This window comes from Nelumbo nucifera, chromosome 2 (genome assembly GCF_055504915.1).
Source record: "Nelumbo nucifera cultivar China Antique chromosome 2, China Antique-T2T, whole genome shotgun sequence".
In the NCBI taxonomy this organism is placed as follows: domain Eukaryota; kingdom Viridiplantae; phylum Streptophyta; class Magnoliopsida; order Proteales; family Nelumbonaceae; genus Nelumbo; species Nelumbo nucifera.
The window spans coordinates 113,717,459-113,729,896 of NC_142650.1; the positions used below are offsets into that span (position 1 = coordinate 113,717,459).

The 12,438-nt window shown below is 40.6% G+C and overlaps 1 protein-coding gene across 12 annotated transcripts in view; it reads right to left on the reverse strand.

Moving 5' to 3' along the window:
- Positions 1-12,438, reverse strand: part of LOC104611168 (uncharacterized) — a 77,033-nt gene that overhangs the window by 28,703 nt on the left and 35,892 nt on the right. For all 12 annotated transcript variants that reach the window (XR_016082386.1, XR_016082387.1, XR_016082388.1 and 9 more), the window contains one exon: positions 4,649-5,395. Coding sequence is in view for 9 of the 12 variants with exons in the window: in XM_019200070.2 (XP_019055615.1) it covers positions 4,649-5,395 (747 nt within the window). In the remaining 3 variants the exon portion in view is untranslated. The remainder of the gene's footprint in view (positions 1-4,648; positions 5,396-12,438) is intronic.

The following is a 12,438-nucleotide window of genomic DNA, read 5'->3' on the forward strand; positions in this document are numbered from 1 at the left end:
TCCCTAGGCTCCCACAAAAAAGATCTCATTATCCTCTCCAACTTCTTAGCTTCCCTAATAGGAATCCTAAAGATAGAGAGAAAATAAACCGGTAAATTTGCTAGGGTAGCTCTCAATAAAGTCACTCGACCCCCTATGGAAATGTAGTTCTTTTTCCAAGAAGCTAATCTTCCCTCAAACTTTTCCAGAAATGGGGTCCAAAATCTACTCTCCTTTGGGTTAAGCCCCTAGAGGGAGACCAAGATACTGCAAGGGCCAAGAAGAAATGGGACAACCTAAACAATCCGCCACAGACTGCAAAGTCCTCTCATTCAGATTAACCCCTACCACACAACTCTTATCTAGGTTTATCTTCAAATTGGAGACATTCTCAAAGTGTTGTAACAATGCTTTGAGATTTCTCACTTCCCGCCTGTCGCCCCCTTCACAAAAAATTATGATACCATCGGCAAACTGCAGGTGGGTTACCCGGACATTGTTCCTTCCAATCCTCCAGCCTCTAACTTCCTCTTCCCTATCTGCTTTAGAGATTAATCTACTAAAGACATCTGCAACTAGGGTAAAAAGAAAAGGGGAGAGAGGGTAACCTTGTCTAAGGCCTCTACAAGCTGGGAAAAAGTCTTTCACCACCCCATTAACCAAAACGGAGTAATGGCAGGAACTAATACAGCCCTTTACCCAATTGCACCATCTAGCTCCAAACCCACAGCACCCTAGGACCTCTAGTAAAAAACTCCAATGCACAAGATCATAAGCCTTCTCCAAATCTAGTTTATAAACGAAACCTTGGGTTCCTGACTTTCTCATGTCCTCCACGCACTCATTTGCTATTAGGATCCGATCCATTATTTGCCTTCCCTGCACGAAAGCACCTTGTTCTTGATTGATGATGGAGGGTAGTACTACTCAGATTCTAAATGACAACACTTTAGCCAGGATTTTATAGATGCTTGTCACTAGACTGATTGGCCAATAGTCCTTAGGGTTCTTTGCATCTGCCTTCTTTGGGATTAGGGCTAGGAAGGTAGCATTGACTCTAGGGCTCACCGTTTTTTTATCTACAAATTCCTGAAACACCCCAACAAGGTCTTCTTTGACCACATCCCAACGACCCTGATAGAAAGCCATTGTAAAGCCATCTGGACCAGGTGCTTTGGATCTATCCATTGAAAACACTGTCTGTCTGATCTCTTCTTCACTAAAGTCCCTTTCTAACCAGTTTGCTTGTTCTTCAGACAATCTAGTCCACTCCAAGTCTTCCAAGGTTGGCCTATTATTCAACGATTTCCTATAGATTGATTTGAAATGATCCACAAAACATCTGGCTATCTCATCTTGATTTGTGAATTCCTCCCCATTCACCTCTAACTTAGCCACAAAAATTTTTCTTCTCCTCCCATTAGCCAATGCATGGAAAAATTTAGTATTTCCATCCCCTTCATTACTCCATTATGTCGCAACTTTTGCCTCCACGAGATTTCCTCTCTCAAAAGGACCTCTTCCAGGTCCTTCTTTAGATTTCATCTCAAAACCCGTTCTTGCTCACTCATCATCCTTTGAGCTTCCTTGGAATCAAGTTCCTCAATCCTGGACATCAAGTCAATTTTTTGCTCCTCTATCCTTCCAAAGTGTTCCCTATTCCACTCCTTAATTTTGGATCTCAACCTCTTCAATATTTTTGTGGAATCTTACTCCCTTCCAATTCACTCCTCTTAATTCTTCTCTCCACCATTCCCCAATCAAGTGCACAAAATCCGGATGAGTTAACCACATATTCTCAAATCTAAAAGGCCGAGGACCAGAAGTTAAGGTTTTAGGACTTAGTTGGATAGGGCAGTGACCAGAGGTGACTCTAGGTAAGGCTCTAGCCATCAAGTTCGTTCAATGGTTCTCCCACTCTTCAGTAAAGAGGAATCTATCTAATTTCGAGCAAAGGGGGTTTTCTTGAAAATTTGACCATGTAAAATTGGCTTGTAAGAGAGGTAACTCCTTTAGACCACAGTTATTAATGAAATCATTAAACTTCCTCATGCTGGTTGTAATTGTCCTTTGGGGGTTATTAGATTCGGTACAAAACCTAATTGCATTAAAGTCCCCCCCAAGACACCAAGGACGCTCCCACAAACCTCGTATGGCATACAACTCTTCCCACATCTCACTCCTCTCTCTATACGAGTTTGGCCCATAGACATTGGTTAAAACTCAGGTGAAGCCATCCCCCACATTCCTAACCTTTAAGGACACAGAAAATCTTCCTATTAGCTCCTCCACTGATTCTACAGCATCCTCCCTCCATAAGGTTACTAGACCTCCAGAGGCTCCATAGGACGGCGCCGAAGTCCAACAAACTCCTCTTGATCTCCATACACTTCTGATCCATCTTCTATCCAATTCTGCCAGCTTGGTTTCCTGCATCAAGACGATGTCCGGCTTCTCTCTCCTCAACAAATCTTTAATTGCCCTTCTCTTTCTTTCACTTCCCAAGCCTCTACATTCCAGCTAATGATCTTCATCAAGCACTTTTTCGAAAAAACCTCTTCTCAAAGACTCCACCTTAAAGCAAAGTCTTTCTTTCCCCTCTCCCACTAAATTCAATATCACCCTCAATATCCGAAATCAATCTCTCCACTTCAGATCTCTTTTTCTTTTTTCTCCTATTGTTACCCTTAGTCTTCCTCATTAAGGCACTAGCTTCATTTATCTCCCCCCCAGATTAGAGCTCCTGTAATAGTCCTTTTCTTGAAAAGTTGTTACTCTCTCCCTTTGATCTAGTTTCTCCTCCCTCTCTTTATACTCCTCCAACAACGCGCAGATTCTCTCCCAAATTCTCTCTAGTTCCTCCTTCTGTCCCTCTTCCACTGCCATCTCACCTTCTCTCAGTTCACACTCGGAGCTGCCAGTCTCTCTTCTCATCCCCCCTACTGGAACTTCCGCTCGGGATGCTAGTGTATCTGTTTCAAGCACAGAAGGCACATTAGTAACCAAAACCGAATGGACAACAGTACCTGTAATGTTTGGGACTGAGGGGACAACTTCCAAGGGAGAGGGATTCTCATAAGGAGATGGGCCTAAAGCTGTTCCCTGTGACTGAGCTTGCGTGAGAGAGTTTACACTGTGAATCAAAACCCTGTCTGCTTTAATAGGTGAAAGACTTCCATTTCTGTCCTTCTTCTAGTGTTACGTTGCAGGTTGGAGCGTGAGAAGAGTTTCCTCCCAGCATCATATCCTGCTCTTCCTGCACTAATGGACTGACTTCCTTTGCAGGTACAAGCGGCACCTGAACCGTAGCCTTAGGCAACTGATCTTTAACCTTCACGACGACTTCCTCAAACTTTGGTGCCTCATCTTCTTCCTTGTTCTCTTGAAAAAGTACCTCTGTTCCAGGACTGTCTTCATCAAACACATTCCTTGAGCTGCTTAGGTCGATACTCCCTAAACTTAGTGTGTCGTCTGAATCAGTGGCACTGAAATCTTCCTCCTCAGAATGAGAAAACAACTCCAGCCTCTCTAAATCCCTTTGTCTGATACACCTAGGGTTTCTTTTTTCCAGCAACACCGTGTTCGTCTTCTCCGGCGCGACCCATCATAGTGAGTTCCCAGGTACAGGGAGATTCGAAGACAGCTGGCTTCAGCCTGTGGAGCTCAACGAAGATGATGATAGATGGTTGTTACCATCTATCGATGCCACTCTCCCCCTCACGTGCCAACTTAAATGTGCATTGGGTCCCTTAGATGGGCTTTTTAATTTCGGCCCAAATCTCCTTTTAAAGGTCTATGTATTTTTGCTTTTTCCTTATTTTTTATGAAATGGTGTCATGTTTCAGTATGGAAAGCACCATGTTGGCACCATGAGCACTGTAGCAATGGTAGGCCCAACCACAACATCATCACCATTATCTACTGTAGAAAACATTCGACCGAAACTTTTTTCTTTTTCCAATTAGTGAAGCTAGATCTCTAGCTTCCAGCATGAATTCCTCCTTCAATCAGGTTCTCAGATAGACAAACACTCTTACTGATTCTTTAGCTAGATGTTAATTGCATTGGGGCCCACAACCCCTTGAGTAGTGTTTTGATTATTGACAATTGTATCTGGGGGTATCACATTTGCATTTTGTTGGAAAGTAGCAATGAAGCTAGCTCTCATCTGCATTTCAGAAAGAGTTTTTTCTAGCCCTTGCTTCTTTTTAATAAATTATATCCATTCCCAACAAAAATAAATAAAAAAGGCAGGTAGATAAAAGTTGTAGGGGTTTCCATCTCCCAGGTACTGTAAAGTACTAGCAGTAAGGGAAACCTTGGGAATTAAGCATGTTTCATAACAGATCATGGCAAAAGGAAGAGCTATTAAGATTTGAACAAATTAGGGACATAGAAGACTAAAAAGACAAACAAGGTTAAATGGTTAATCAATATATCACTAAATAAAGAGTGCATGCAAAAAGGCAAGAGTAATTGAGAGTAAGTAATAGTTTCTCCAATGTGATAATTGGTAGATAACATTGCAAGATTTAGAAAATCCATTTATGGTTCATTAAGAAATAAAGAAAAACTAAAAAAAAATGTAGCATTTGCTAAGAAATTGCATAGAAAGATGCATTGTAACACTGTGGTGAAGCATGAAATATGGGATAACAAAGTAGAATACCGCATCATTCTGACTTGGAAATGAACTTCCAGGTCTCCATTGGGCACCTGGAACTACTGAAGGGGAGAAAGTTCTGCCACCTACACCCTCACTAACATTAATAGAATCAGCAGAAACAGTTCCATCATTCCCCTTAGAGACCTGTGACAAGAGCATTCTATTGCTTAGAGGGGAAACCAATGGTGGCATGATACCACTGCTTCCTGTTCTCTCATCAGCACCTAAAGTATTCTTCTTTGACATGTCAGGAACTGCAGGAACTGCCCCAAGTGCTCCATTGCTAGGAAGTATACTGCCAGAACCTAGAGGTGTATTATTTGATGTTTGGCTGGATACACCACCTATAGACCCTCTACCAATTCCTCTCCCTATACCAGTTTCAGCAAGAGATGGTGACGATCTCCGACTAGCAAAGCTTGTGTTATCTTCCTCCTTTGTAGAATTAGACAAGTTTACCGGGGATGGAGAAACGGTAGCAGCAGAAGTATCCAGAACACCACGAATAGACCCCGGAGTTGAAAGGATTGCTGAAGCAGTTGACCCACTAGCCAAATTACGTGTTGAAATATTGCTAGTAAGCGTAGTTGCATGACTCCCTGCTGCTATCAATGAAGCCCCAGAACCCACTACACCATTTTTAGAAGGTGGAGTCCTTGGGGCAATATCAGAATTACTGTCCTGGGAAGCTGTCTCTTCAGCTTGGTCCTGATTCAATGTACCTTGTTGAACAGTAGATGATGATGTGGCCTGAAAAGGAAAAAACAAACACTACCAAAAATTACAACACCAAAAATAAATCAGAGAGGAAATGAGATAACTAAGAGTAGATTTTAAACATGCAGAAAGACATTTCACATGCTCTTGTTGTTTTAGTTAAATGACTTTGTGATCTCTGTAGAAATTTATTACATTTGTTATAGAGTAAAGGCTGGTTTTTCTATTATCCCACCGGAAAATATTTGGCTCCTACCCTGTTGGAGGACATGCGTCCTACCAAAGGCATTTTATAGAATAAATTTAAGGTTTAGGGTTAGGGTTAGGGTTTTTAGGGTTTAAGGGTTTAGAGTTTAATTTTTGGGTTTAGATTTCAGGGTTTAAATCTGAAAATCAAGAGGTGGTAGGACGCATGTCCTCCAACGGGGTAGGACAGGAACCAAGTATTGCCCATATCCCACGTACCTTAGAAGGCTTGATAGTAATACTTATATCACCTCCATCTTATTTTAGTAAAGTCTAAGTTACCAATAAAACAAAAAAGAACATTTACTAAACACTTATTTTCTTGATTCAGATGCCTCTTATTGCTTTTTTTGGAGCAATAACAGAATTTCATTAGATTTATAAAAATAAATAATTACAGGATTGGGAGAGGTAAACTGTCTTACCTCTCCACAACAAAAATGCAATTACAATTGAGCCCAAAACAATCGATTCCTTCCGGCCCATTTGTTTTGCTAAAACATCAGCAAAAGCATTTGCAGTCCTTTTAACCCAGCTGAATTGCACATCCACATCTTTAGTCAGCCACTTAAAATCTATTTTTCTCATTGCTGAAAATCCAGAAACCATTTTCTTCCTTTTGCAGCCATTCCACTACTAACTTTGAATCAACTTCTTTGTATTCAATTCCTTTGTCTTTGGAACTCCCTTCCATGACAGCCATAACCTCGCCCTTAGTTAATCGCCTACTCCAATAAGGCTCAAATATAATCCAACAACTCTGTCTTCACCACCGCTAAAAACCCCTCCAATACCAGAAGGACCTGGGTTATTGACACATGCTGTTGATGATACTAAACCAAAACTTCACCATCTCTCACTCTCTTATTTTCAACAATTTGTAATTTTATATGACATTCTTCAGCTGCAATGCATGCTAACTTCTTAAGTGAACTTATATATTTAGCATTTATTTTCAAGCATAAATCAACACACATTAAAAGCATATCTTAGTATACATGCATGAAATAAAATGTATGTAGATGTACACAATTTATGTTTTCCAGCCAGCAAATTAGACACATTGAGCAAAGCAAAAAATAAACAGGGGTCACTTGTATTGGCAAAGTTATCATGTTTGTAGTGACCAGGCGAGGCTGCACCTCGTCCTCACACCTCTCTACGGGATCCTTGTAATGCTTGTTATTTTGATGTTTATTAATAAAATTTCATTTACTTATCAAAAAAAAAAGTCAGCAAATTAGACACTTGTACAAGGGTAGCCACCAAAATAATGTATCAGTGCCTTGTTATGTAAATTGTTGATAACTTTTGTTCCCTTTTTTGAGCAAGCAGAAGGTAATATATTGCATGAAAAAGATGAGAAAAAACCTAAGAGTTTGCAAGGATATAAACTCCGAAGCCTATACAAAAAACTATACAGCAAATCCCCAGAAAACATCCCCTGAAAAAGATATATATGATAAGCAGAAAAGTGCACATAAAACCAACAGAAGATGGTAGAAGCTAAAGCCCTTAATAGTCCATTGCTTTGGCCCTTTGGGAGGCTTTGCCTTTAAACATTCTATAGAAGTAAAACAGCATGTTCATATCTAAAACAGAGTATTGAGTGTTGAAAGAAAAATAAAGTGGGATAAAACAGATTGAAAGGACTCACTAAGAATAGAAGTTAAAGTACAGTGCATTTTGAGATCATATAAAGACACAGGTTTTAAAATGCTAACGCCTGATATGTAGGGGGAGAAGAGAGGGTGGTAGAAGGAAGTAGTAGGGGGACAAACAAGGAGGAAGATAGAATCTGGAAACTGATATGAACAGGGTTGGAGGAACTTAAAAAATGAGTTATTGTAGAACTAGTGTTGCAAAATTGGTAGAGAGTTATTGTAGCCAAAAAGAGTGCGAGTGCTGCAAAATTGGTTTTCCTACAAATAGGGAAAAAAAATAAATTGGTAGAACTAGTGCCAGAGGCTGAGAGGAGGATTACAATGGCTGAAAAGGATGCAGAGAAGGAAGCGGATGACAGTTGTTTTAGGCAGGGGGAGGGGAAAAAAGGAAAAAAAGATCAAAAATAGAAAAGCTGATTTCGGACATTGAGGGGAACTTAGAATTCAGCGGTAAAGGGGATAGGAGGAAGGGCCTAAAATAAGGAGGATGAGGTTTCTTGATGGGATTTTGTTATCACCTTTGTCCTAATGAAAATTATTAGTTGGAATGTAAGAGGATTAGGGAGTGCAAGAAAGAAAAGGGTGATCAAAGACCTACTTAGAAGGGAAAAACCCAACACTGTGCTATTACAAGAATCCAAACTGATGGATTTAGATGGAAGATGGGTTAGGTCTATCTGGAGTCTAGAGGTATAGGAGGTTGGACTTAGGCTCCTTCTTGGGGAGCCTCAGGGGGGATTGTAACTCTATGGAAGGAGGATGTAGTGGAAGTAGTGGAAGACTTGATAGGTAGATTTTCCAATTCCATCAAGTTCAAGAATGTAGAGGATGGGTGCATATGGGTTTTAACCAATGTGTATGGCCCCAACTCCTATTGAGAGAGAAACGAAATGTGGGAGGAGTTATATGAAATCAAAGGGTTATGGGATGGCCCCTAGTGCTTGGGTGGGGATCTTAATGTAACCAGATTCTCTGATGAAACTAGTAACCCCCATCAGACAATCACAACTAGCATGAGAAAGTTTAATGGTTTCATTGAAGATTGTGAGTTGAAGGAAACAGCTCTTTTGCAAACCAATTATACTTGGTCCAACCTTCAAAAAACCCCCCCGTGTTCGAAATTGGACAGGTTTTTATTTAACTTATCTTGGGAGAACAGTTTGGAAAACTTGGTTGCTAGAGCTTTACCCAAGGTCACCTCTGATCATTGCCTATCCAGATAGGTACGGAATCCTTTCCCATTGGACCTAAACCTTTTAGATTTGAAAATATGTGGCTAACTCATCCAGATTTTGTGAAGAAAGTGAAGGAGTGGTGGGGTGAGGAGATGGGGGGGGGGGGTCAAGTTTCATAAGAAGCTAAAGAGGTTGAGAGAAAAAATAAGAGAGTGGAATAGGGATCATTTCAGGAGAATAGAGGAACAAAAATTGAGCCTAATTTATCTACTGGTCATTTCTTGGGCCAAAAACATCACATCAGCACCTTGGAAGCTCAAATTTATCTACAAAGAAATTGACATAATTGCAAGGAGGTTCAACTCTCAGTTTGGTTGGGTCAAAAGGACTGCAAATGGGTTGGCGGACACCCTAGAAAAACAGGGGGCAAATAGATCTACCTTGAACTGAGCAAAACTGTAACTGTTTGTATGTGTTTGCAGATTGGGTTAATGCATTCTGCAACCTATAACTATTGTAATTGTAATTCAATATTTCTCTGTCATTAATAAAGTCTTTTTGCTGATCAAAAAAAAAAAAAAAATGAGCCTAATCACTCGGATAGACAACATGGCCATGAAGGAATCTCAAAATCTTGTGACCGAGGAAGACAAAAGTTTAAGGAGACGATTGAAAAACGATTTGGAAGAGGTATTATTGAGAGAGGAAATTAGTTGGAGACAAAAATCTAGGCACAAGTGAATAAAGGAAGGCAATGGAAACACTAGATTTTTTCATGACCTGGCAAATGGGAGACAAAGAAAAAATATTATGACCAAATTGAAGATAGATGAGGAGGTGATTACTGTAGAGAACACTGATGTGGGCCCCACTGCAGTGGTCCCCACTATGTTCGTAGGACAGGAGTGTAGTTATTTGTTTCAGTTATAGTAGTGTCAGTTTGAGTCAGTTTGTTAATTCAGTTGTTATTTATTTCAGCTTTTATTTACTTTATTTATTATGTAAGTACTAAGGGCAGATGTGTCCTTTCCATTATGTACTAAACATAACCTATAAATATTAAGAGAATGGCGGCGGCAGATCTGTTAGAATCTGTCCCTCCTTTCAACCACTTGTGTTCTCCTGTTTCTCTTCTATTCTCTCTCCTTTCTCTCACTTTTCTTCTGTTTTGTAAACCTAAAACCTATTAGGATTCAAGACTGATTACAGTCTTGATCTTCTACTTGGTATCAGAGCCTATCTAGGGCTTCTCATGTGTGTCTAGTCCAGCCAACCACATGAGGACTAGCTAGGGCTGGAAGCTTTGAAGAAGTTTTCGGTGGCTGAATCTTGGAGATTACCAGGAGAGGTTCGCAGAAGTTGAAGACTTGTCGTGGCTTGCAGAGAGTTGGTAATCAGGAAGAAGCAGCGAAGGTTAGGGTTCAGGTAACCCTAGAAGACAGTAAACCGAAGTACATAAGTAAGTTATTTTTATTGAGTTTCAGAGACTGCAATCAGTCGAGATAGGTTGGACCTATCTAGAAAGAGGGGCCGAACTGTGTTCAAGTTTGTTTCTAGGGTTTGGCTTGCCGAACTGTGTTTAAGTTTGTTTCTAGGGTTTGACTGTTGGGCTGAACCCCCCCCCCCTTCAAAGGTGATTAGTTTTTAGGGTTTCATATTGCCCTACGACAAGTCCCACTTGTGCGGACTGCTTGGAGAGTGCAGCTGAGCACTTACTTCAGACCTACAGTTGAAACCCTAATTTTGCTCTCGTAGCAGTGGGCCCCACAGTAGTGATTTCAAAAAATAGCATCTCAGATTGATAGGTTGTCTGGTACTATGCATGCCGATTGATTTCAAATCAGATTTGAGTTGATTTCTTGCATATACTGTGATAGGCAATTGATTTCAGATCAGATTTGGGTTGGTTTCAGATCAGATTTCGGATCAGATCAGATTTCAGATCAGATCAGATTTGTGTTGGTTTCGGATCAGATTTCAGACTTGCTTGTTTGACTCTGTTTTCTGGTATAGTGGCTCCAACAGTTTGTAGCCACTGAATCTTGATCAAAGATGGAGTTCAGGGAGAAAATAGTTTTGGAAACCACAGTATGGTAGTGTATCTGAAACTAGGTTTCAGATTACAACTATTGAGATTTGATGGGTCAAATTATTTGGAGTGGGCTCAATCAGCCATGATGGCTATTGGAGGAAGGGGAAAACTGGGTTACCTCTTGGGAGATGTGAAAGAACCTTCCAAGGAGGACCCAACATACACCAAGTGGGTTCAAGAGAACTATTTGGTTATGGCATGGCTGTGTAATTCTATGCAGCCACATATCAGTCGAAATTACTTGTGGGCAAAGACAGCCAAAGAGATATGGGATGTTGTGAAAGAAACCTATTCCCAACCCCTTAATGTTGCCAGAGCCTATGAAATGAAGTGTGGGCAAAGGTGCAAGATTTATTTTTCTATCCCAACCTGGGAACCAATTTCCCAGTAATTTCAAAATCTGGATTTCTGGATAAATCTTGCACTAAACCATACCAGATTTGAAACCAAAAATAAAGCTGATTGTACCTAATACGGAGATCACAAATCGCTGCTCCCATAGTGAATGTTCACGCCCAATATCAGTCCCAAAACCAGCCTCCAACTAAATATGGCACCATGTACGGGAGAAGTCAGTTCAGCAACATTGTTTTCAGCAAAATTGCTATCCAACTTGCTTGGATCAGATGGGATGTGTGAATCTGATTTCCCAATGTTTTTCTTGCAAAAACTCAGAGGAAAAACTGATAAAAATCAGTTCTTGCAATGGCTAGGTCGTGATAGGGTTTCTGGGAGAGAAGAGAGAAGAGAGAGCAAGAGAGTGAAGAGAACAAGTTCTATTTGCCCTCTTCCTCTTAACCCCCTTATATGGAGAATTCTCCTAATCTAATTAAGAGATTATCCAAATCTGATTTGAATCTGGAATCTTTTAAGAGATAAGCATTGTCCTCCTTTTAAGAGATAACCATGTCTAGTTTCGACCCAAATCACATGACAGTTTAACTAATCATATTAGTAATGGGCCTTTGGCCCATTTTCTTCAAAGGCTCACGTCCCTAGGTGTTGCATGGCCACTTTGGACCTGATATTGTATGGCATGGGACCCACAAAGGTCTCACACAAGTCCATGAGGGTTTGGCCCCACCTCTAAAAGAGGTTAGGCCGAATTCACTACTCAGGGCAGTAAACTCCTGGGCTTAATTTGGGCCAACATTTACACATAAATGATCATTGGATTCAGCCACCCTATGAAGACACAAGGATAATGGACTTATGTGAGTTAAAGCCCATCAAGTAATCAGCCTTGTAATGGTCTCTTACACTTAACCTCTCGGCTCATAGTGATCACAACACTGCCCGACAGGGAAGGACCTCTCCCTTGACTGCAAGGTACAGTGTCACACTCTCTGCTCGGATAGATCCCAGGATTAAAACCTTTTGCAAACCTTTTTGCATAAAATAGTAGTATAACATATAAATACATTTTACAAAATCAGATTTCAAATACAGTTGAAATCCACTACTGTCGACAGCTTAGGTTTCCATCAGAGAGAGTGTAAACCCTAATATTCTCTTTGTCCAACAAAGGGACCAATCCTATCACTATAATCACCCACTCAGGTGATTTCCCAAACTGCCCCAACATGCCCAGGTATTTGACCCTTGTTGGATCTCATTGATGGCATATCTAAGACAACCTAATGCAGTGCCATAATCAAGTATGGGGTAAAATGTAACATTCCAGGTTTGCACATTTATCTCCAAGGTCCAAGGCATAACTGGAAATTGGTCCGGGTTCAGTGTTTCTTCCAAACACCCACTGTCTGTGCTTCGGGTCTAACCCTAGCAGTTGAGACAAGTTGTTCCAACTACTTGGCAGCAAATCAGTGTCAACCTTGTCAGGATAAACTCCCCAAGTCTATCCAATAGTTGAGAACATTCTAAACTAACACAAGTCTC